The sequence below is a fragment of the Telopea speciosissima genome, chromosome 4, assembly GCF_018873765.1.
Source record: "Telopea speciosissima isolate NSW1024214 ecotype Mountain lineage chromosome 4, Tspe_v1, whole genome shotgun sequence".
NCBI classification, from domain to species: domain Eukaryota; kingdom Viridiplantae; phylum Streptophyta; class Magnoliopsida; order Proteales; family Proteaceae; genus Telopea; species Telopea speciosissima.
Window position 1 is genome coordinate 2,788,277 of NC_057919.1, and position 26,653 is coordinate 2,814,929.

The 26,653-nt window shown below is 38.6% G+C and overlaps 1 protein-coding gene across 2 annotated transcripts; it reads left to right on the forward strand.

The window, feature by feature from the left end:
- The first annotated feature begins 1,178 nt into the window (after positions 1–1,178).
- Positions 1,179–22,693, forward strand: LOC122658836. Of its 2 annotated transcripts, none has more exons than XM_043853967.1 (7): positions 1,179–1,342; positions 5,308–7,587; positions 7,682–7,733; positions 8,241–8,389; positions 11,954–12,040; positions 17,969–18,097; positions 22,459–22,693. In XM_043853967.1, the coding sequence occupies exons 1-7, from the start codon at positions 1,274–1,276 to the stop codon at positions 22,510–22,512; spliced, it is 2,820 nt and encodes a 939-aa protein (XP_043709902.1). In that variant the 5' UTR covers positions 1,179–1,273; the 3' UTR covers positions 22,513–22,693. The 2 variants fall into 2 exon arrangements, with proteins under 2 accessions (XP_043709902.1, XP_043709903.1); XM_043853968.1 differs by lacking the exon at positions 22,459–22,693 and adding an exon at positions 18,779–18,905 and having other exon boundaries at positions 17,969–18,099.
- Positions 22,694–26,653: the final 3,960 nt, after the last annotated feature.

Here is a 26,653-nt window from a genome sequence, read left to right on the forward strand (position 1 = left end):
ATAATATTTTAAACGTGTTTCTTTGAGAAATCGTTTGTGTTGTCTCTTCCTCTCCATATATATATATAGAGAGAGGATTTTGCCCATATCTCTAACAATTTGGATATAATCTTTACTTCAGTTTATTATTGGATCTTTTTTTGTTTTGTTTTGTCTAATTGAACGTAACTCTAAAGTGTTTCAACGTGGCCTAGTAAACGAGTGCAATAACACTTCAGTTCATTTTTTATTTTATCATTTTTTTTTGTTTTGTCTAATTTAACACAACTCTAAAGTGTTTCGACGTGAGTACATGACCCAATAAACGAATACAACTACTACTTAAGGGGCATACAAAACTCTTTTATCGAGAAGGCTAATTTACAATAACACGTCCACCATAAATGGTGTCTATAAGTCTTAAGGAAATTGTCCCACAGCTGAAATTTGACACATGATTTATCCCTACTATTCCCTAGATATAACAGTGAAAATTTTCAATATCATTATTCCATGTACGAAAAAAATGTGATGGATGGGTTGGCGTTAAGGCTAGGTATTTTCCTATGCACTTCTAGTCTATTTGATCAATCTCCTACTTTATAAAAAAAAAAATTTCTTTTTTGGGATGAAATGATGGATTATGTCAGATTCTCCCATTACTGAAGAAACTTGTCCATTGAAAGGTAGTTCGCCCTCTCACATTTCTGTTTGGATGATCCATGGATTCCTAATCTTGAAGATTTCAGAATTCCTCATTAGTTTTTGTGTGGAAGTATTTCTTATGCTAAGGTCTATGAAATATTAAAAATTTTTGGAGGTATCTTTGTAATTAGGCCAATCTACAGGGGTGTTCGTTAAATTTACCCCCCTTTTTTTTTTTTATCGGTTTCAATCGGTCCAACCGGTATGACATCTCTATTTGCCGCTCATTTTATATCTCCTACCTTTCTCAACTGCCAACACTCAATAATGATGGGTCTGATTTCGTCTACAACGAACACGTGGCAAATTAAAGAGGTGCGACAACCGTACTACCATCACTGTACTCCCCGACGAAGATTTTGCGTTGGGCCCTTTGGGAGGTTGGGGAAACGAGAGAGCACCGAACAACTGGGAAATATATTTCCGGTTATCCCCTATTCTTTGTTACACACTCATTTCTCTACTATGAAGTGAACTGCTCTGAGCAAAGTCTACTCCGCTAGGTTTTAGGCTTTTGCGTCGGCTGTACTTCGGAACTCTTCTTCTTCTGGTTCCCACACACACACACAGATTTTCCTAGGTTTTGGACATGGGAGCACTTGCTCCCATCTTTCCCTGGATCCCTGAAGATGATATTAAGTTGAAGAATGCGGTTGAGGTATCGTTTTAATGATCTTGTTTTTGCCTTTCTAAATTCTCGGTGTTTTAATTGAAGGTGTTTCGCTCCTCGTCATTAGTTATACCTTGGTCGCTGTCTTCACTCGTCCGTACTGTGGCAAGAACTGTACATGCGCCGTGAAAACCTTCTTCTTTTTTTTCCCATGTTTGGTTTAATCTAGGGCTGTTAGTGTTCTGATTGGCTATGTTGAGGTGTGTGTTGATCCTGTATTATTCAATTTATTGCTTTCCTATTACTATGTCTTAATAAGTTGTCTGCCTTGTGTAGTCTTCGTTGTTGTCTCGGTAATCAATTCAAAACACTTGTGAGATGGCACCTCTCTGAAGAGGTATCTTTTAATTATTGAAGCTGACTGTACATAAGGATTGCCGGGATTCTTTTTTTTAGAACTGGACCTTGAATTGAGAGACATTTCAGTTTCGTGCCTGGGAAGTTGCAAGCCTTGACATGTATGGTGATGTCAATTATTCTTCTAGAAGGCAGTTGTGGATAACCCAGGTTATCTAAAGCAATTGAGCAGGGGGCCAAGGTGGACAGGCAGTACCCCCTTACTCTACATTGTGTGTGTATGCTTGAATGCTAACATGGGAGGCCAAAGTAAGGCATACACACCTATTACATCTGCCATCATCCTTATGGCTAGTGATTCCCAAGTCTTATGGACAATGGATTTTAAGCCATTGCTACCATAGAATGAAGCAAATCTTGCATCGTGATGTAACTTAGAAGAATTTGGGCAATGTAGGTCTCCTTGAATTTTAGGAAGAAATAATGGCCATAGCTCCGGCTGTTGGGCCTTCTTCTTCTTTGCGTCATAGGAGTAAGGATGGAGGAACTGGTGATGGAGATGGTGCCCACTTGGAGGTGGTTACTAATGGAGATTTTGCGACCTCGGATGGTAGTTCTGTTGAGAGAAGGGGTGGTTCTTTTGGAGATGATGGTTCCTTGGAGGATTCGGGTGATAGGGCTGCTGGAGGAGAGAAAAACAATTCTAGTGATGGAGGTGGTAGTGAAGGTGACAGACAAGGATAGGAGTCTCTTGGACAGCATTGTTTTCTTCAACTATCTCAATGAAGGAGGAAGGGTTTGTCTTCAATTTGTTAAACCATGTGTTGTAGATGGGAGGGCTATTGCAAGATACCCTTGTCACGTAGTGGAAGTGGAAATGGAGCAGTAGAGGAGCACGTTGATTGGTCACTTTATCGGCCGTTGGCCTTCTTTTGAATTCACCGAAGAAGCATGACTGAAATAGTGGAAGATTACAAGCCATGTTGATTTCAATTTACTGGATAGTGGTTTGTTCATTTTTCGTTTTAATATGGATGAAGATAAAACGAGAATGGTAGAGGGAGGGCCTTGGTATGTTCAAAGACGCCAACTGATTCTACGTCCATGGATCCCGAATGCATGCTTGAAAAAGGTTGATTTGTGTTCCATTCCAGTATGAGTCAGTTTCCCTCACTTACCATTTCATTACTGGTTGGGGGAACCTCTAAGTATTATGGGGAGCGTACTTGGTAAGCCGATCATTACTGACAAGAGAACGAAGAACAAGGAGAGGCTCTCGTTGCTATGTTATGCATTGAAATCTCTGCTGAAAATGAGCTATTGAATTCCATTCCTGTTTATGATGAACAAGGGATGTTATTCGAGCAGGAGGTGTTATATGATTGGAAACTGCCCCGTCGTTCAAAGTGTAGAGTTTTTGGCCATTCTTCATATCAGTGTGAAATTCCAGATGATCAAAAAGTTTGCAAGGATGGGAAGATTAAAATTCAAATGTTGTTCGCCAAAATAATGCTGCTGTGCTTACATTTGAGAGGCAGGTTATTGGTTGAGCTAATTCAAATCTGGAGATCGTAGGAGATTTACCATCTGCTGTGGTGGGTATAGGTGGAGCACATTCTCTTGGGGTGGCCAGTGTTGCTGCTGGAAGTAATGGTGTGGTAGAGCTAATTCAAATTCAAATTCAAAATTTGACTTCGAATTCAAAAACATAAAGCTCTAAGTAAGGTGGTTCTACTAATAATGGTAAGGAAAATTTGATTGAGAAGGGGAATCAATTTGCAATTCTGGATGAGATTACTGAAGAGATAAATGCTGATTTCTTGGTATTGGATGAGGTGGAAGGGAGGGAATGGGTTAAGGAAGGAGGAATTTTAGGAAAACATCGTATTACAGATAAGAACCAAGTGGAAGAGAAGGTTGCTGAAGGAACGCATGCTGAGTTGGAGGAGCTGAATCATGATGTATCAAAACCCCCTACTATTTTGGAAACGGATCAAATTTTGGAGGCTGATTTTGGGACACGTTCGAACACTAAGGAAGTGGGAACTGTCCAATTGGATTCAGATTTTCAACATGTGGAAGGTAATTCCCTTTCACCAATAATATCCAGTAGATTTAGTGGAGGATCTTCCTTTAAATAAGGAGATTGAAGTTAAGGGAGAAAAAAAAAAAAGAAGTCCCCTCCATCCAGGGATTACTCTGACTTGGGGCTTGGAGTTTGGAGGGAAAGCGGGCATCATTTCGCCTTTAACCCTCCCTTTGGAGCCTCGATGTGATGCGCCCCTTGAGGCTGACAGGTCCTTTGTCGCCTCTTCGGAAGAGATCCTGGAAACTTTGCCTTATGAAGCTAGTGTGGATCCAGGTGAGGAATTTTCCCTCCTCCATATTGCCTAGTGGCGGCCTTCCTCACCAAGGTTGATGCAACTGTTCCTGAAGAAGCTGATGTCAGAGGGCTATAATGTTTTTACTGAGAGACAGAGTCATCACATTAGGTTCTCCCTGTACTATCTACGATTAGCAGACTGGAAAACTTGATGTTTTGTTTCTGGGTAAATTACACGTCACCCCCTGGTTGAAAATACTCATCCGTCCCCCTCTACAGTAACGGTGTTAGTCTGCTGTTAGTTATTGGTGTGAAAAGACTATTTTACCCTTGTACTAAAACATTAGAATTAAATTTACAATACTGTCCTTCAAAATATATGTTTGGTTGTCAAGGGTAGTTTAGGGATTTAAATTTATTTAACTGGCTGACTTCATCACTTAACAGCATAAAACTAACTGTAGGGACTAATTTGTCGTATTGGGGTCTAATACAGGGGGTGATTTGAGTATTTTCAAAAACCAGGGGTGATTTGAGTTTCATTTGAAAATCAGGCGGTGACGTGTAATTTACCCTTTGTTTCCTATAGAATCGTTCTTGGCCTATATTGTTAGTGTTGTTCCTTTTGATAGTTCATTTATTTGTTTTGATTGGGGTTCTCCCCTTGGCTGGTGTGTTGTATTTTTCTCCTTTTAATATATCTTTCCATTCACCCCAAAAAAAAACAGTTGCAATGTATTAAAACATGGGGTGGATAAGAAATCTCAGTAATCAACCTTGGAACTGGATGTTTGATCTGGTTTATTTGACCACTGGCCTAGCTGCCTCAAATCCAGTTGCTACACAACATGAGGATATTTTCCCTTGCAGTTTTGTGCCTTCTATGTACTTCATAGTTTGTGCTCATTCTTGTGTGTGAACTCTGACCTGGATATGCTACCTATTTTGTTGATTCAATGTATAGACTATACATTTTGAAGGTTTAACAAATAAGCAAATGGTTGGGTGATTGATTTCAACATTTCTCTGATGTGGATTCCTCCTTACCCTCCACTGCTTGGATTTTCCCCCTTCAATTTATTTTTACTTTAAATTGTTTGGATTATGATACCATGTCTTTTCTTTCCTTCTAGTGCTCTACATAGTGTTGCCTGTTGGAAAGTAATTAAGAAATGACAAATGCCTTGATATACATCACATAGTTATTAGTTAAGCCCTCACAGTAGTTATTTCTTTCTGTGCAGTGGGTTTTGATGATTTTGCTTATTGTAGTTTGTGAATGTCATTGCATTTCTTGCTTCTATTGATGCATTTCACTATCTTCTGTATACAGGCTGGTGCTTCTTTAGAATCACTTGCGAAAGGTGCAGTGAGATTTTCTCGTAGATTTACTATTCAAGAACTGCAGGATCGGTGGCACTCTCTTCTCTATGATCCATATGTTTCAGCAGAAGCCTCTGATCGTATGGTTGAGATTGAAAATTCTGCTTCCAATCTATCGTCAAAACCCAACAGATCTGGCAATTCTAAAGGTAGTGGATTTACTTCAGGGAAGAAAAATATTGGAAGTGTTCGTAGACATTACCATGCCATGCGAAAGAGGATTTGCAGTGAACCTTTTAACTCTATTGACATAAGTTTTCTTGTTGCACCTGGTGGTTTTCATTGCACTAGTAATGAAGGCGGATGTCAAGAGCAGTTAACACATCAGAATGAGCCTGCAAGTCAAAATTGCATGTTTGGAGAGCCTATCTCAAATCATTTTGGACTGCCGGAGTCAGACTTGGACATTGTGCGTCATGCATTTCCAGAAATGGTAGGGGATGATGTGACTGCTGGTGACATTGATTGTCCTGCCCATGCATTTCATTCTGGACACCTGAACTCATTTGAAGGTGGTCTTTCAGATGGAATGATTGGTAGGAATTGCTTATATGGATTTACTGACAATGTTTCCCCTGTGTCAGTCAAAGATGCAGCACAAACTGGCATTGGACATTCATTCGAGCATAATAATGTACATAAGGTTATTCCTCTTCAACAGAATGTACCTGTCTTTGGGAAATGTGCTGGTGCTCAGGGAATGGGGCCACAGCGTGAAATGCCAGTGAGTGACCTATTTGAGACAGATGATCTAGAAGCAAAACCCTTGTCTTCATTTGGTTCTATCAATAAGAACCCTGGAAATGTTTGCTCTGGATTTGGAGTGAGTCAATGCTTCAACTCTGCAGTTTCAGATTGTAGTGCTGCATTTCACCAGTTAGGATATTCATCTCCATTAGCTAGGATGCCTGCCTGGGAACCAATTGATGGCATTTCTACATCAGTAATGCGAATTGAAGCAAACCTTGGAGACAAAGGTCAAGTTCGAGGAGATGCATTAGCATGCCAGGGTGATGGTGGCGCTGAGAAAATAGGTTCATCCAGTTATGAAATTGTCCACTCAGAACCCAATTTAGAAGAAAGAATATCTACTGAGGGAATAACTAATTCCACTGCTATGCCAGAGGGTGATTTCATGGATCTTTCAAGCTCCCTTTTGAACTTTGCAGATGATGGTGAGCTTCTTTTCATGGATGTAGATGTGAAAGACATTATGGATAGATCTTGTCTTGATGGTCTTAACTCGATTTTGTTAAGTTCTCCCGGTGAATCTCATCAAGATGATATGCCTGGTATTCCTAACAAGTCTAAAGCAACAGAACCACAAGATACATGCTTGATGGTAGCCAATGATCCATGTACTGGAGAATTTGATGATCTTAGTTACCAATCACACTTTCGACAGGATGATGGACATAAGGCTTGCGATGCAGTTGCAGTGGGTAATAAGTTGGTGTCTACGTCAGCACTGAATCCTCATTCTCCTGAACTTCAGGATGGGGTTATTTGCTGCACATTCAACACAGAGGATCCTAAAATCCCAGACAATGATGACATTTTTCCATCCACTGAAATGCTTGCATCAGTTGGATCCCCTATAATGCAACAAAGTTCTGGGGAGTCTCCTAACATAGCAGCCTCATTTCCCATGGATGGTCATGATGCTCAAAAGGTTACTGAACGAGGATCAAACTTGGTGAAGGGAGAAGAAGAAGCCCCTGCACAGAGGCTTCTGGCTCCCAGGATGATGAGATCACTAGTATTAGCAAAAAAGGGTTCAAACCTTCCTGTTGATGGATGTGGATTCAAATCTGAGTTGCCTGAGAGTGACTCTGCTGATGTGGTATCCAATCGCATAAGTACTTCGGAGCTTTGTCGATGCAGACCATGGCCTGTAACTCCAAACTTTGTCCCAGATGGGTCACTGAAAGAATCAGTTATAAATGTTGAAATGGAAAAACAACATGATTTTCGTTGTTCTGTTGATTCTTTATTGGATAAGCCAGGTCATGGTTCTGATCATGTAAAATGTTGTCCACGAAACATCCTTGGTGGCTGTAAACAAGATGCAGATGTGTCAGTTGCAATTCATAAAAATTTGCAAGCACATGCAGAATCAGGTTCCAGAGAAATGGCTATTCCAGAATCAGGAGTAAACCCTCCAACTTCAGATCGGGAAGAGCAACTTTCTGAAAGTGATATACCTTGTTTTTCTGATGTCGAAGCCATGGTAAATAGTATCTCTCCATTTTGATTCAATTCTTTGATTCATTCATAACTTCTTTGCAGCTTATTTCTACATCTCACTGGGCGTTTATTTGCAGATACTTGATATGGACTTGGGTCCTGATCAAGAGTCACATTACAGTAAGGAAGGTAATTCCCTGAAATTTAGCTTGAACATGTAGATAAATAATCCACTTTTGTGTCTATTTCTTCTTGCAAGAGCATGTAAAGGGTTTGGGTGGGTGTCTCTTTGAGGGATGACCTATTCTTTTTGTGTTCATAGGAGGGATGATGTTTTGGACTTTTCTCCCTTGTTATACCAGCTGTTGAATTTGTAAAATAATTTGTGAAGAAAAGGTTAGAAAAGGTGTCTTTTTTCTTAAATGGTAAAGTTTCAATCACATCTTCCCAGCCATGAACATACCCCCCAATTAAATTCTGCCACCTCAACCCTGTTTGATCTTAGAATTTTCTTGCAAATGGATTGGTTGATAAAATTTTGAAGGTTCTGTGGTTATGGGACGAGGCTTGTATAATTTAAGGTTATTATAGTGCCATTGACGCACTTTTTGGCAATTGAATGTAGGTTACTTTTATTGCTGATTGTTGTAATGCACAGTAGGGTGATTTTGAATTGTTTATCCTTTCTGTGCCCAGTGGTAAGGTATCAAAATGTGGATACTAAGAGGGCAATCATAAGGTTGGAACAGGTGGTCCAGTCTCATATGCAAAGAGCTATGGCTTCTCATGGAGCATTTGCCATTTTCTATGGCCGCCATTTGAAGCATTATATTAAGAAATCAGAGGTACGCATATCAGCTTTTGGCCTGCTGGACCCCCTTGTCTTAATTTGCTTTCACATTTTAATTATCATTTATTGTTTGATTTGCTTTGATTTCACTTTTTATGCAATTTTATGCTATATATTTATACATTTTACAACTGGGTTTAGCACTTTTACTTGCTTGCATCTTTCTTTTTCTGTTCCTAGTTGGCTAGTTGAGTGTGAGGTCTTACATAAGTCAGCCCCGGGATGAACATTTTCGTGTATATAAATATGGACTGGGCTAGTAGAATTTGTCATTATGATTTAGTAATGCAGGTCTCGTGGTCCAATTTTAGAATCCATTATGGTCTAGGGAAACTATGCTAATTTTTTATAGTTGTCAAGGCGTCCAGGCGCCTTGGGCGCCTTGTTTATGTCACCTTGAGTTTGGCCCCTCTCCAACGCCCTGGATCGCCTAGACGCCGTGACAACTATTATTTTTGCCAATAAGTCTTACTCATGGAATAAAAAAAGTGTGGAGTAAAAAAGGTTGTGAATTCTGAAGGAGGAATTGTGTTGACCAAACATTTTTAAATATAGCTTAGCTATAATTTTGATCTAACTAGTAAGGTTCAAAACCATATGGTGACCATGGGCTGAAAATTTTATTTTCCAATCTAATATGTACTTAGATGACCAGAGCTGTATTTTGCGTGCAAGAGAAACCAGTTATACCAGTTTGAGCAAGATGAATTCATGAAAATGTTTTAACACTGGTAAAGCTGCCACATTTCCCATTTTCTTGTTTCCTCCATAATGAAGGAATTAGAATAACCTATCATAATTTATATGAATTACAATACATTGCTACTAGTAGCAAATTTAATATCATAAAACAATGGGTAATGGGAACATATTGTGGTAAAAGAGTCTGAGTTCATCTGGATGAGATATTCCCAAATGTGCATGTGGTACAACGAACTGGCTTAGCCCCAAGGTCATTGACAATCTCAACATGAATGCTATGTTTAAAATTGGGGGAGGGGAGGTGAGGTGAGGTGTGAACCAGGAGGCTTGAACCCAAGACCTCCTGATAGCAATGGGTTTCCCCACACCACATGCTACCAAGTGTGCTAGACACTTGTTCACATGAATGCTATGTTTGGTTGCATAGGAAGTTAGGGCAACCTCGTTTCAATTGGTTATAGAAAACCAAAATAGACAAGGAAAGTTAGGAGAAAATTGGAAGAATATTGGTACTGTTAAAGGTTACTCATGATAGGGGAAGTGTTCCTATCGTGGTGTGTGTTGAGTAGTAGAGTTCAGTTTTATGTTTTTGTTGCTTTTAGTCTTGTACTTTAGGTATAATTGTTACTTTAATTGTAATCGTGTAATTAGACTTAGACTCTTAGTAGGTTTCCTACTAAGAGTACATTACTAGAAATATAATATAAAGGGTAAGGCTGGACCACGATAGATCTATTCTGAATCATATCGTGGTCCAGGTGATGCAGTTGCCTAGGCTTGGCTGGACCTGAACGACCCTCTTTGGAGTCCTAAACCAATTTTCTGGTCTGGCAAGGGCTGGTAGACTACATAGCATGCTATAATTAGTTTATTTTATTCTCTTTATTTTAGGAGGTTGGGTAGATTACGTAGGATTTCTTTTGGTAGTTCCATATCATAGGAGGAGTGTCCCTATCATGGTGTGTGTTGAGTTGTAGAGTTAAGTTTATGTTTATGTTGCTTTTAGTTATTTACTTTAGCTGTAATTGTTACTTTAGTTTTAATTGTGTAATTGGACTTAGACTCTTAGTAGGTTTTCCTACTAAGAGTATATTACTGAAATATAATATAAACGGTAAGGCTAGATCACGATAGATCTATTCTGAATCATATCATGGTCCAAGATTCTTCTTCTGTTCTCTCTTTTCTCTATCATATCGTGGTCCAGGATTCTTCTTCTGTTCTCTCTCGTTTCTTCTTTCTTTTCTCTTCTTCTTCTTCCTCCTCTCTTTCTTCTTGTAAGGACTGGTTATTGATTTCTCTGCTGCTACAGGTACTCTCTATTTTCTGCTTTTAAGGTAATGAAAATAAGAGGGGAAGAAAATGGAAAGCCCTAAGACGACTCCAACTTCCTGATCACTTTCCCTCTTTTGCTTGCTTACTCTGTTGCTCACACCTTATCCTAACCAATCCTTGGTTAACCATGTTGGCTTAGTTTCACTTCATAATTAAAGTGGTTGTGGTAAAAAGAGATTTTTCTCTTTTAATTTTAAAGAATTCCTCTATCCTTTCTTGTATGATCACGGGAAACTACTTCCTCTAAATTTCTTTCTCACATTTTCTTTCCTACCCTAGTGTAAGTTAGTGGTTCAATGTTCTCAATTAGCAGTGTAGAAGTTCTTGCTGCCAAAAGGTTGGTAAGGATAAGTTTTGGCATGGATCCACCTATTGTCAGAAGATCAAGAAAAATATTTAATGAGAAATAGCCAGAACCAGAAGTGTTTCTAGAAAAAAAAAGTGAAAATTGCTAATTATCTAATGTATTATCCTTAAAAGTGTAGCTTTCCTTTTAACACCTTGTGTCTGATTAAGAGGTCAAAAAGTCAAATGACCCCAAGGTTTAAAGTATCAGTGTCGGGTATCGTATTGGAAGGATGATTTTCAGAGATGTATTGTATCGTATCGTATCGGAGAGACGCAATATACACAATGATACGCATGGAAATGGTTAAGAAATTTGTGAAAATGCTTAGGATACATGCAAAATACAGTTGTGAAGCATAATACATTATAAATAAGTAATATATAAAATACATTATATATAAAAAGGAGAACAAAGTACAATGAGAGAAATGCATTCAATTGATTATGTATAAAGGATGAGATATCTTACATGTACTAATATTAAAAAAAATGTCATTTTCAGTTTGGGGAAGATTAGGGTTTAGATGCACACATCATTGCAAAAAAAAAAAATAGCTTGATGCGATCATTTAGGTTGTTTTTCGCTAATCTGGTTGTCCATTGAAAAATAAGGGCACTAAATCCACATTTGAGCAAAATATTCAAAGTTTTGATAGATATCTGTTCTTGCGCAAGTCTGGTTTTGATCCTTGATTCCAGGCTTTTTGGTCCCCAAATGATGATGAAATCTACATTACTAGAGTGAGTTGCTTTTGCTAGTCGAAGCAAGGAATCAAGTTGATTTTGCCAAGAAAAAAAAAAGATTAGGATGCCTTATAGGAGCTCTCGATTAGTATTTTGCAATCAGGACTCATGTTGTGTAGTTTATAAGAGATGTATCAAGCGTATTGATATGTATAGACTATGTACCAACCGGATACAGGTGTTACATTTTTTTAGGTTTCATATTGGTACCTTAAACATACGATACGTATCGGTTATAGTATCGACGGATACGGTAGCATATTTAAAACCTTGAATGACCCGACCTTTGTCACCTCTATGATGATGACTGTGAGGGTTTGATTCTAGTTGGTGGCATTGCTAGAAATGTGTGTTTATTGAATCAGTATTTATTGAAATATTTGTGCTTACCTATTCCCTTGTTCTTATTAAAATGTTCTTCACAATGTAGGTATTACTTGGGAGACCAACAAATGATGTGGATGTTGACATTGACCTAGGAAGAGAAGGGCGTGCTAATAAAATATCTCGACGGCAGGTAAAAATTGCTTTGATTGCCTTAATGTTCAGATTTTAAGGATACCTCTTCGCCCCCCCCCCCCCCATAAAAAAAATAAATAAAAAAAAAATAAAAAATTGAAGAAGAAAGATTGCTCTCCATGTTCTATTACATGAGGAAGAAAATAAACATGATCGATTCAATATTTGATATGCTTGATATTGTGGAATGGTGGACCAAGATTAGTGTATTGACCCTGAATGATCCCTATTACTTGCTTCTGGATCCATACCCCATTACTTAAAAAGTATCAACTGTATAGGGTTGATACATGACCCGATATGGTTAATACTCTCCGATACGTCTCTTAAAATCACCTTTCCGATACGATACCCAATACCGATACTATAAACCTTGCCTTACACCATAACTGAGTTTTTTTATAAACTCCTACAAGAAAATGCACGCATTAAGTTTCAAATAAAATTCTTCCATAGTTTGGGCAGACATCAAAATACTCATGTCATTTTTAATGTAGCTGGTAAATTTTTTTTTTCAATTTATCATTTGTATGGTAAAAATCAGACCCTTGTCATACATGTCACCTGTTCAGGACCCTGGGGTAGAAATGGTGCAAAATTTTTTGGGAGGGTGGGAAGAAGGTTTTCTTCATCAACTCTTCCCCTTTTTTGTTGGCTTATATTTCAATATTGCATTTATTCGGCACCTCATATTTGTGGATGTGTCACTAGAAATCTGATCCTCTGAAAACAAGACACACAGATTCAGTTCGGCTAGCTCCTGGTACTCTGGTATAAAATGGAAAATTTTCTAATAAATATATTAATTTAAAGGCTTTCTAAATCTATCAATTAAATATTGCTTTACTTTTTAATCAAATTCCTTTATTTAAATAGGAAAATATTATAAAGCCAAGGAATACTCAACTCAGCCTCATCCCAACTAATGGGGTCGGCTACATGGGTCCTTACTCTCCAATCAGCTCTATTAAAAGCCATACTTGTTACAAGATCTAAGCTATGCATGTCTCACCACTTCTCCCAAAGTCATTTTAACTCTACCGTTGGCTCTTTAAGCTCCTTCAAATCTGAATCAAATTACTCCTCCATACTGAAACATCTAAAGCCTCAGTTGTACGTCGCCATGCCACCTCAAATGACTTTCTAGTTGAAATCTAAAGGTTGTAAGAGAACAAGAGAAGAAGAGAGAAGATGAGTGGTGAAGGTAGAAGAAGAAGAAGAAGAGAAGAAGTTGGTGGTAATGAGTTGTGGGTGAGAATAGATTTCTCTTCCCTATATTGATTGACTTAGCCACAAGAGAAATTACATACCTACCCCCCATGCTAACATAAGATAGCTAAGGGAGGTAAAAAAGTAAAAGTACAATACAACATAATAACCTAGTACTAACCTTAGCATTTCTCGCAGCTTATCATGTATCAGAGCTACTCCGAGACCAGCTCTAATTTGTTCATTCCTTATTTTATCCTTCCTAGTTTTACCCAAGGATCAAGATCTCGGTTTTGGACCTGGTTTTGGTTAGGCCCGAAACCGAGACATGCTGGATCTCGTTTCAACACTGGCCCTAGGCCTCTCTGGGTTGAAACCCAGGGTCGAAACATGGGTATTTAATTTATTTATTTAATAGGGTTTTAGTTTTAATAGGTTATTTAGTGGTAGAGTCTATCTAGGATTTTTTTTTTTAAAGTTTTGAGTCCCTTAGAGTTAAGTTTAATTTCAGTTTCAGAGTTTAATTAGGAGTAGTTATTTTATCTTTAAATACTCTTGTAATTACGTTTTATTTTCAGATTGGAATGAAAAATTTTGAGTTTATATTGCCGGATTGGTAACATAGCAATGGTCTTGTGACCTCTTCCTCCATCTCTTTCTTTCTTCTTTCCTTCTGTTACTGATCTGCCTGATGGTACCAGCAGTGTACCCTGTTGGCTATCGATCTCTATTTCCTCTCTCCCTTTCTCTCTCAAATTTGGGTCGGAGATTACCCTGCTCTGGGTGACCAAACCCTTACAGCCTCTGAGCAAAATTCCCCTCCTGCTGTGAGAATCGAAGTCTGTAACTCAGGTTGGCTCAAGTTACCACCAGAAATAGTCTCAGAAAGAATTAGTTACTTACCTGGTTGATTGTTAGGCCTGACTTGAAGTGCCTTCAATAGAATTTTTTGTTGCGAACCTGTGCCTGAAATTTCAGGCCAAATAGGGGCCTGTCATGGAAGTTCTCTCAATCTGAGTTCTTCTTCCTCCCACTGGATTTGTTCGTGACTTAATGTTGAAGACAACCTTCCAACGTAAGTGATTTAATTCTCTTACCTTCTTGTTTTCAGTATTGCCCCTCTTTCCTTCCATTATTCTCCTTTGTCCTTATGTTTCCTTTAGTTCCAAGTTTGCCCTCATTCAATAAGTCTAATTCCTCTTAGTCCATTACTCTATTTGGCTACCCAGTTGCCTCTTAACATTCTGGTTTATTACAAAATTGCCATTCCCTTCTAGTGTTTGAACTATTAGTTAATTAGGTGGGCCCACAAGCAATCCGATTCGGGTTCTCCAGAGCCGGATCTGCATTATTTGGTATCAGAGCTGAAATTCCCTATTTACGATGGCCTTCAACCCTGGATTTAGGGTTGAATTTATTAATCTTTTGGAACATTTGCAAAGGAATATCGGGATGGATTGTCCGATATCAAATCGGGTTTTCGAGAGCTTATAGAAAATACCAAACGCTTCTGTGATCAAGTATGCAACGTGTTGGAAGCCTTAGAGGATGAATTAGTGGTGATCGAAAAGGTGGACAATGAGAGTGGCGATCAAGGGGAAGTGCACGGTTCGATCAAAGTTGCAGTTGAAGACTTGATTGACAGTTTGATTTTAGTTTTGAAATCCCACGATCAGATTCCCATCGAAGAGATGTCGTCTACTACTGGCTACCAAAAGATCGTGACGGTTGATTGTGAGATGCATTGGATCATCAACCCATCAAAGCTGATGTTTGTGGATGTTGATCGAGTGGTGCTGATGCTCTCATTTTATAAAACTCGTGGTCAAGGTTTAAAGTATCTGTATCGGGTATCGTATCGGTCGGGCGATTTTAAGAGACGTATCGTACCGGAGATACGTATCGTATCGGAGATACGTATCGATTGGTGTAGAAACTTATGAAAATGATCAAAATACACATAGAAATACACTTTTGGACACAAAAAACAATATAAACAAGCAATATATGTCATATATCATATGCATATACACTAAGAATTATGAATTAATGTATAACCATATAAGTGCGGCACTTTGAAATTGTTATAAAAGATGAGATTTCTTACATGCAGAGTCACTCTATTGCCATGAAGAATGTGAGTCACTCTATTGCCATGAAGAATGTCGGGGTGGATCAAACTCATGTCTGTTATAAAGGCATGTGTATCAATATGTATTGGTCGACCGTATCATATCGTATCGACGCGTATCGGTCGATACATATCGATACACTCGATACAATACATTTTTAAAAAAAAAGAGACATATCGATCGGTATCGTATCGATACCAACCGATACCGATATGTATCAGCCAATACGATACGATACGGACTGATACTTTAATCCATGCTCGTGGTTGAGTTTTTCTCAACACCGGGAGAGTTGATTCAGGTGCACTGCCTTGGACCGACCTAAAACCATTTGGGTATCCATGTGAAGATGAACCGGGTACAACTGGATCTTCAGTAGGATATTTAATAGGGTTTTTATTAGGTTATTTAGTGGCAAAATCTATCTAGGATTTTTTTTAAAGTTATGAGTCCCTTGAGTTAAAAGGTTAATTTCAGTTTCAGAGTTTAATTAGGAGTCTTTATTTTATCTTTAAATACTCTTGTAATCACGTTTTATTTTCAGATTTGAATGAAAAGTTGAGTTTATGGTGCCGGATTGGTAACATAGCAATGGTCGTGTGACCTCTTCCTCTATCTTTTTCTTTCTTCTTCTTTCCTTCTGTTACTGTTCTGCCCTGACGTTACCAGCAGTGTCCCTGTTGGCTATCGATCTCTATTCCCTCTCTCCCTTTCTCTCTCAAATTGGTCAGAGATTACCCTGCTCTGGGCGACCAAACCCTTACAGCCAGCAAAATTCCCCTCCTGCTGTGAGAATCGAAGTCTGCAACTCAAATTGGCTCAAGTTACCACCAGAAATAGTCTCAGAAAGAATTAGTTACTTACCTGGTTGATGGTTAGGGCTGACTTGAAGTGCCTTCAATAGAACTTTTTGTTGTGCACCTGTGCCTGAAATTTCAGGCCAAATAGAGGCCTGTCGTGGAAGTTCTCTCAATCTGAGTTCTTCTTCGTCCCGCTGGATTTGTTCATGACTTAAGGTTAAAGGCAACCTTCCAACGTAAGTGATTTAATTCCCTTTCCTTCTTGTTTCCAGTATTGCCCCTCTTTCCTTCCATTATTCTCCTTTGTCCCTATTTTTCCTTTAGTTCCAAGTCTGCCCTCATTCAATAAGTCTAATTCCTCTTATTACAGTACTCTATTTGGCTACCCAGTTGCCCCTTAAACATTCTGGTTTATTACAAAATTTCCATTCCCTTCTAGTGTTTGAGCTATTAGTTAATTAGGTGGGTCTGCAAGCGATTTGATTTGGGTTCTCCAGAGCTGGATCTGCATTAGTTTCGACCATGGGTTTCTTTTCAGCCAAACTCGAAACTGAGACAACTCGTAGATTTCAGTCAGTTTCAATTGAGATTTAGTTCCATGGTTTTACCACACATCCATCTCAATATCCTCATATCAGCTACACTGAGTTTATCTATATGATGTTTCTTAACTGCCCAACATTCTGCACCATACATCATAAACTGCGTCTGTCCTGTAAAATTTCCCTTTACGTTTTAGAGCAATACGTCGATCACACAACACTCCGAACGCACTTCATCGATCCTATCTAATTCTCCTTGTAACATAATCCTTTATTTCTCCTTATTTATTTACGATTGACCCCATATGCTTAAAATAATCACTTTGCAAAATCTCCCTCATCAATTTTCACCACCTCATTATCCATCCTATTGTAACTAAAGTTATATACCATAACTCCTTTTTTGTTCTGCTTATCTTAAAACCTTTTGATTCCAAAGTTGATCTCCATAATTCCAATTTGGCATTTATTCTTGCTTTTGTCTCATCCACCAAAACAATATCATCAACAAAAAGCATACACCAAGGGACCTGATCTTGAATGTCTCTGGTTACTTCATCTATGATAAGCGTAAACACATAAGGGATTAAGCTGGTCCTTGATGTAACCCAATTGTAATTGGGAATTCACTGTTACACTAGTCACCACACCATTATACATATCTTTAACTATGTCCACATATTTACTTGAAACACTTTTCTTTATTAGTTGCCAAATTAACTCTCTAGGGACTCTGTCATAAGCTTTTTCTAGGTCAATAAAGACCATATGGAGATCCTTCTAACATTCTCTAAATATTTCCATGAGTCTCCTAAGAGTAAATAGCTATTGTTTTTTATTTTCCTAGCATAAAACCAAATTGGTTATCCGTAATAATAGTTTGTTGTCTCAGGCGAATTTCAGTACCTCTCTCCCATAATTTCATAGTATGACTTATTTATTTCATGCCTCTACGGCCAAGGAATTTATTAAAAAAAAAAAAAGTTTAATTACCATATTTGGTTAGATTGTAAAACAAAAGTTTCTAGTTTCTTTTTTAAATTAATTTCACATTTCCTTGTGCGGAACCTTAAGCCGTTCAGTTATGATGTAAACAGTATTTGCATTTTTGTTCCTTCATGGAGCTTCTGTTGCTGTGGAAAAAAATTTCATGGTGTATTATTATCATCAGCTTCCTTGACATACTTCATGTACTTTGGCTGTGTCTGAAGCGTGCAATATTTATCCCCCTCCATTTGTGCAGGCAATGATAAAGATGGATGAAGATGGATCCTTCTATTTGAAGAATCTCGGCAAGTATCCAATTTTAGTCAATAGCAAGGAGGTAGCAACTGGACAGCGTCTGAGTCTTAATTCATGTTGTTTGATTGAGGTAATACTTTCTCATGAGTAATACTTTCTCATGAATGATTGAAGTGCCTTGACTCTTCTCTGTAGCGTCTTCCGTATGCCCTTCATCTAAATGTTTCCACTTCAAACTTTAGTGCATGAAATCACCTTAATAATAAGAGAAAACTATAGATAGCTGTTCTGTGTTACTAAAGGGGGATCTATGGCCAAAGTCATGGCTTTTAATCTATTGCCTCAGGCTTTCAACATAGCCTATGACCTCAGAAAACGAAAGAAAGAATCAGGAAGGAGAAGAATAAGCTTGAACTTAATCCTGAACTGGTACTATTCTGGTCTCAGTTGAAGCTTGACTGCTTGGTTTGAATTGGATTTCATACCATGATCTCTAATGATCTAGTCAAAAAAAATCAGACCACAAAATCCTTGGCAAAGAAGTGCAATCCCTTTCTTTCAGTCAAATAACTCTGTTGAAGGATTAAACTTGATTCTTAAATGCTTGATATCCCATCAATTTCAAAGGTAGAAGGCATGGAGTCTGATGATCTGACCTTTCACCTTCATGGCAAAGAGAAACCAAACCCTCAAACTAGGGAAATGAAATTCCTAGTATTTAATTGATTAAGCATGTTGTTTTATTTCTTTGATACATGCTATATGAAATGATATTCAGTTTCTCACGTACAAACAATAGAATATGCCACGCCATGGAAACCACTTAGGAAACATCCAAGTGAAACAATTGTTTTCTCGGTGGTCACATAGCCAAAACTTGTACATAGGTGCACAACTGGTCACCTGACATATGCCTAGGAAACTACTGTAACAAAATGAAATAAACCAGAATCTATGAAGAAGAAGAAAGGTAGAAGAATAGAAACCAAGGGAGAGAAAGAGAGGACAATACAATGGAGGTAGGACCGTAGGAGAGAGTGAGCTAGAACAGATTCAGAATGAGTTGTCTATCGTGGTCTAGCCCTCTTCTTATATTATATTAATTAAGTAAACTACTTTTAGTAGGAAACCTACTAAGTCCGATTACAATCCAAGTCTAATTACGATAAAGGTAAATAACTAAAATCAGATTACAACTCAATATTATTTCATTACCCTACAGTACTCAACACTCCCCCTCAAGCTGAAGTATATATATATATAAGGCTCCAGCTTGGAACACCAAGAATTGATATTAATAGCAAAACCAGTCTTGAACATACATAGCAGTTGTAGATGCCAGTGAGAGCTCAGCCTTGGCGCAATGGTTTAGTTGCACTATTGCAACCATTAAGTTGCAGGTTTGAAACATGAAAATAGCCTCTCTGCGAAGCGTGGGTAAGACTGCCTACCTACATTTGTCCCTCCAGACCTTGCAGTAGCGAGAGCCTCGTGCATTGGGATGCTCTTTAGACGCCAATGAGCACAAAGAGCACTTCATTCTGGTAGCAATACCAACTCAAGCACACCAATCATCAGCATAGGTTATTATAGACCACTGATAATAGTGCAATATAGGTTACTGCGTACCACTGATAGAAGTGCAATATCGATTACTGCGTAACACTGATAGAAGTGCAATATTGGTTACTGCGGACCACTGATAAAATTGCAGTATAGGTTACTATGGACTGCTAATTAAAGTCTTGTTGCTGACAACTTCAAGTAACCATCTTCATAAGGAAATACGTTGCTGATGACAAGAGCAGATGACACTATGCTGATGACATGAGTAGATAATAATAATAATAATATTCAAACTTCAGATGATAATAACCAATCTCCCCCTCACATGTTGCACTACACGTGGACAATTAATGCAGGGGAGAACACCGAAGGATAATCCGTCATCATACGGCAACAATAACCAGCATCGCGAAATAACAATTGTTTGTACAGATCACATCTGGAATAATTGGGGCTTGTGCAGATGATAAGGTCCACTTGTTTGTACATAATATGAGCTCCACAATGCAGTGAACCTCTCAAGATTGAGGTTGAAGAAGGGACCCACTGCGTAATGTGTTTATTTGGTTGATGCAGTGGGACCATGTGACCCTGTCTCCCCAATGCTGTTAAACTTCAGGCAGATGAATTAACTACAGAAGATTTTAAAGGTTCCAAGTGATTGGTGATGGGATACGCATTTTCCAATTTGGAATTTATTCGTGCGGCAATTAGGATTGCTAAACAAGAACAGCCTTTTGAACCCAGCTGGAAAAAGGTAGGTACAATCTAAAACAGCCTGGATGAACGCTCAAATATTCACTTCTTTTCTTTTTTATAGATAATATTCACTTATTGTTCCCTGGATAAGCCACACATCCAAGTTCTATTAGTGGCCTTATCTGCCAGGTGGCAGCTCAGCTTGTACTCATGATGGGTCCACATATTTACTACGGTCTCCTACTTACGGAGTAAGTTTTAGTCTGAAAACACTTTGCTATGTGGCAATATTAAAGCTCTCTTTTGGCTCTTTTTAACCTAAAGCTAAATTTACAACTGGAAAAGTTAAATGCATGGTGGGGAACACAGTTCACATGCCCAGAGAATTTGACAAAAGAAGTATGTAGCAGACCCTTCTCACATGCTAAGCTATGAACCGCTGCCGTTAAAGGAAGACCTGTCCTATGAGGAAGCAACTATTTGGATACTGAACCATCAGGAACATATTCTACGGAACCACATGATTTTGTATGTGAAGGTACTTTATAGGAATCATTCGATTCAATAGGAGTCATGGAAACGTGAAGTGTGAGGCTAATCTGGAGGATCTATCTATCCAATGGTGGGGGTCTCCAGTCATCCCCCCACGTGGCTCAAATCAAGGAGCCACCCACAAAAGAAAGCTTAGTACACACCTCCAGGCTTATGCTCCTTCTATAGTTGTCAATGCGTCGCCTTGATGCCAGGCCCCCTCCAACGCCTTGGGCCGCCTAACTGACAACTATGGTTCCCTTAAAGCCAATTGGAACAACTTGCATCACACCTTTGCTTTTGGAGCATTGCAACCTAATTTTTACACTAGGTTGCTCTGAATGTCTTTTAAAGAGTGGGTTGTTCACCTTACTCTGTGAGGTAGATATGTTTGTTTGACGTTTCATGTGAAAGTTGTAAATATGCCCTACTCAATTTGATCCAAAATGTCTTATCCAAATATTAAGAATCAGCTACATAAAAGGACAAGAAATCCAGTAAGAGTTTAACCTGGATCCCTGGAATGTCTGATGTTGGCTGAGTATGTCTTCTGTAAGAAGACTTTTGCAACTAATTTCACAACTGTAATAATTGGTATTATTTAAGTCGTTTGCATGGTATGTGCAAAACTGCATCCATATTTGTAGCGTAGATATTTAGGTGGTCATTCTAGTCACCATAAACGAATGCAATCATCATAGTGTGTTTGGGTATCTGTCAATAAACTTTACCAGAAGTTTCCAGAGTATGGATACTTTTTAGCAATGCTTGGGATTAGGTTTTTTTTGTAGGGAGGGGGAGGGGTTTGGGGGTTAAGTTTTGGAGTAGTTCTCTCTATTCTTCCACACCCCCTCCCCCCGTCGAAAAAAAAAAAGTGAGCATACCCGTATTGACTTCTGGATGGTGGTACAGTGGCATTATTTTTCTCCCATTACAAGCTTGTTATCTAGATTTTTCATTTCATTGTAAGATAATCTCATCCAAAGGGAGAATCTGGTAGAAAATACCTTCGGAAGTTCTCTGATTATAGATTTTTGAAGCCCGACTGCTCCAATTTACTTGTTTGTGACTCCTATTCCCGGAATTGTCATTTACTTGATAGTACCACCAGATTCTAGCCTGACTATATAAGTGAAGACTGAAGATATATATATTTTCTTCATGATATTCTACTAGGAGTTGGACTTATCTTAATGTCATGCTATGGATGTGTTGACTTTAAATTATATTTTAGGGAAGCAGTTTTCTGTCCGGGAGTGTGGCCTACGCCAGCACTCCCACGTGTCTATCTCTCTCCTCCTTAAAACAAGGGGGTAGAGCTGTCTTTTCAAATAAGGAGGAGAGAGATAGACTCATGGGAGTGCTGGCATAGGCCACACTCTTGGACAGAGAACTTTCTCCCTATATTTTAACATTGGTAAAAAAGATAGAGAAAGGAGGGCCAGTGGCGTACCACCTTGTTTACTGGTGCACTGTATCCCTGTATGTCTTTGTCTTTTTTTTATGGATGCCAATTCATTATTTATAGTCTGAAGTGGATGAGGATTGAGGAGTTTGCGACGGAGACCTCTGTTTGAGATATCTGGAGTGTTTTTGCTTCGTTGCTGCTGTTACTTTACCTGGTTTGCAGCATTATTGTGGAAACATTGCAAGTTGTGAACACATTAAACTGATGGCAAATATCAAAATTTGCAGATACGAGGCATGAGGTTCATGTTTGAAAAGTTCCAGTATTCTTCAAGATGGTAAATAGGTGACATTTCCAGCAAGTGAGCCAAGATGAATACCAAGGCCGATTCGGTTCGGGAGTAAGCTTTGGATATTTTGTGGTATTCCACTCTGCCACTTGAGCTGTTGGGTTATATCTATGATTGCTGTGCATTAATCTTTCTGGGCTGTTGGGTTATATCTGTGATTGCTGTTGCATGAATCTTTCCGGGGGAAAATGGTTGGATAGAGGGGTTAGTTATAATAAATTCATTTTGAGGTTTTCATTTTTGTGCATTATGCTTTAAATATATTTTAAATCCTTTTGCTTGTATTTCCAGGTTAGTGGGTTATATCTATGATTGCTGTATTGGACTGACCTAGAATCGAAAAAGAGGCCAGTTTCGGTAGGTTTTGGATTGGTTTTTTTTTTTTTTTTTTTTTTTTGGGGTGGGGCAGGGGGGCGGGGGGGGGGATGGTTTAACCACAGTTTTTTGGGCCTAAGAAGCTAGTGAAATCTTGGTTTAAGCCTGATGAAGTTAACTGTAGGGTAACATTGTAGACATGGTTTGAGGTATTGGTATTGAATCAGCTGTATCAGGCAATCCGTATTGGTACTAGCACAGGTCAATCCTGTATTGGTGGAATGGTATGGACTAGAGGTAAAACTGTAAAAAAAAACCCGATTTTTTAAGAAACCAGGGGCAAAATTGTTGGATACAGGCTGATCTGTGCCAATCTGTATTGATATCATATCGGTTTCCGTGATGGCCGATATCTAATCCTATACAATAATGCTGTGCACTAAATCCATGATTGTGGAGGCGTAGGTATTGTCTAGAGTCTTAGACTTGTCTCAAGTTGTACTGCAAGTTTCATTGAAAGAAAAGATCAAGTGTTCCTTGAAGCATTGATGGAGGCAGCCAATATTGAGGTTGGATGGTTTGGATGGGTGTTGGGGAACAGTTGAGGGCATTTTGGACCTGAGATTCAGCGTATAGGTGGTGGCATTTTAATCCATGACTTGGAGTTGCAGTTTCATATCACCATGGTGTGAGGTATCGGTATTGGATTGTCTGTATCGGGTGATCTGTGGCGGTATCACTGGCCACCGATCTTGATATTGTATTGATAAACACAATATGGACCAGAGGGTAAAATAGTTAAATCCGATTTTTTTATTTTGAAAATCAGGGGTAAACTTGTCTGATATGAGTCAATACATGCTTATTCGAATTGGTGTAGTATTGGTTTTGAAGGTGGTCGATATCTGATTGTGCACTAAAACTATGATCAACACAACACTTTGGAAACAAGAATAGTGAAAGACGGAAACACATTTCCAGATACAGGCTGTGGTAGATTGATTCTTCCCACTCAAATTCGGTGGTAATTCTATTTTGTCAGGTTTTTCGTCCCCATTGTAATTACGAGTATATGCGTCAAATACAAATCGACCCAAGGTTTCAAAAAGTGAACGAGTACACCTCCTGTAGTTTCAAAACCATGTTAAACTAATTGCTCGTTAGTCATCTAACATTAAGTGATGATGTGGCATTGAGAGTAGATATGAAAATATGTTTTTAACCTTTCATAAAAGGAAGTGAGTAAAGAGATTCTCCCTTCTTCCATCTTCATTCCTCTACAACTTTTTTGAATCAGACAACCCTAATCTACTTCTTCTGAACCTCCTCTAGACCTCCCTGCTCTAACAGATCTTCAAAGACTAGTGGGGTGTGATCGGATCCGAATATTCCTTGGTCGAATACAGATGCCTCTAAACGGATTTGGATGTGGATTGAACGTATTTTCGACCATCCGTTTACATCTCTGCCTTATGTAACCCAAGACCTTCCGCCCTTTAGCGGATACAATTTAATTTTTAGGATTTTTGTCAAATACCCCTTTAAAAATGCCCATTTGTCCAAATGCTTCCTTACAACTTTTCTAATTGTAAAATCCCCCCTACTTTCAATACGGTGTAGCATTTTGGTCCCTGCTGTTAATTTAGAACGTTAGATGGTAGTTTTAAGTAATTTAATGACTAAAATGCCCTTTTGATAATAATCCATTAAAATTAAAGAATAAAATGACCAAAATGCCCTCATCTTCTCCAAATCAATTAAGGTTGAAACTAAAAAAAATTTCCCCAAATTGATTAGGGTTTGAACCCATTTAGAAAGCGAAAAAATTTTGGTTTTTTTTAAGCTTCGATGTATGTGTCATGGTCTGTATTCTTGTCCCTGTTTGAATGTTGAATTTTTTGCATGTAATGTTAAATCATTTATGGTTTTTGATCCTTCGAGGTAGAAATCTGTGTAGGTGTTTTCTCAGATGTTTCGTTTCGTTTATCCATTCTTGTTCCTGATCCTGCCCGATTAGGGTTTCCAATTCTGTAAAGAATTAGGTTTCCCTTTCTGTTTCTTAATTTACCTTTGGAGTTCTCCGGTTCGATTTGCGTGTCAGGGTCTGGGTTCTTGTCTTCGTTAGGAGTAAAACTAGGTAATTTGTATGGACTTAGGGAACCTACTTGTTTGGAATGTCAATTTCATACAACGAGGAGTTCAGAAACGTGATCATTGGGAACTTTGTGCCATTCATGCTAAGCAAGTTACAATAATGCCTAAGGACATTCAATTGGCCAGGAGGATTCGTGGTGAGAGGGCTTAGGTGGTTTCAGCCCTGAAGAACTGTTATGCTGATCTTTGAGAGTAGATTACATAGTGCAATTTTGCTTCTTTGAATTTGCTGTAAGCTTTAAAGTTCAAACTGTTATGCAATTTGTAGTAATTGAACATATACTGTGGGAATGTTGGTGAGGTAGTGTGCGCAGAGAGAAGTGGCGGAACCCTTGTCAAGGATTGATGGTTTTATTTTGGTTTTTTTGTTTGATTGTTGGCTAAGGGTTTTAATTCAGGTGGTTTTATTTTGATTTTTAATTCTGATCTCTTGTTTTTCAGATGGGTTCAAACCCTAACCAATTTGGGGGGAAAATTTTCAGTTTCAACCTTAATTGATTTGGAGAAGATGAGGGCATTTTGGTCATTTTATTTTTTAATTTTAATGGGTTATTATCAGAAGGGCATTCTGATCATTAGATTACTTAAAACTAACATCTAACCTCCCAAATTAACAGTTGGGACCAAAGTTCTACAATGTTTTGAAAGTAGGGGGAAATTTACAATTAGAAAACTTGTAAGAGGGCATTTGGACAAATGGACATTTTTAAGGGGTATTTAACAAAAACCTTAATTTTTATTATTATTATTTTTTTTGGATATTTTTAAATGAATACGGATGTCCCTAAATGGATAAGGATGCGGATTCAGATTTTGATTAACCGTTTACATCCCAATTCCAAGTGGCCATGAATTGCCCAATGCAAGTCTTATAACGGTGTTTCCTAGACTTGAAAGACGACTTGTCCTAGTAAAGGTCTTAGTGAGCAGTAAAGCGGTGTACAAAGGCACAAATGCCGAAGGCCAGTCCAGGAAACAAGTAGGACCAAGTGACAGAGTCACCAGTACTACCAGTTTTGTCACTTACCTCGTTTTTTTGTTTCATTGTAAAATTTGGGATGAATAATATTATAGAAAAATTAATGTACCTCATCCTTTATTCTTTTTAGGGAAATTTATTAGCAAATTCAATGACTCTTTCCTACTTATTACCCCCTCAACCCTCATCTCTCTAATGTCCAAGATATGAAAAAACCAAGGGCTTCACCCCTTCACCTCATCATCTTATGATGTGGTCCAACGTTTGGCACAACCACAACTTCACTCATTCTCTGGAATTGACATGGCTATTTCTATTATCCCAGGACATCAGAACTCGGATGGACGAAGAGGAAGAAATTGATTTTGTTATTTAGGTCTGTGTGATGTTGGGCTGCTGAGGCTTTGCCACATGTTAACCCTGTGCTAGCCTAGCGGTAAGGAGACTCGACAGAGAGGGGGGGGGGGCCGCTATGCGATAGAGCAGCGGGACAGCGGTTGGGTCAACGAAGAGATAAGGCTGGGTAGTGGTTTTGGGGCCGTGGGGGTTGGAAGGAGGAAGGATCCAGGGAGGGGATAGATAGATGGTTCCAGAGGGTGAGGGGATGAAGGGCCGGGGTGGGGTTTGGGGAGGTCCGCTGGATTTGGAAATAATGGAAAAAAACAACTACGACGGGTTTATGACC

What these genes read in the sequence shown, in the direction of transcription:
- LOC122658836 (XM_043853967.1), top strand. Translation starts at nt 1,274, where the DNA reads ATGGGAGCACTTGCTCCCATCTTTCCCTGGATCCCTGAAGATGATATT. An exon ending in AGTTGAAGAATGCGGTTGAG is followed by an intron (nt 1,343 to 5,307) that starts GTATCGTTTTAA and finishes TTCTGTATACAG; the next exon opens with GCTGGTGCTTCTTTAGAATC. An exon ending in TTTCTGATGTCGAAGCCATG is followed by an intron (nt 7,588 to 7,681) that starts GTAAATAGTATC and finishes GTTTATTTGCAG; the next exon opens with ATACTTGATATGGACTTGGG.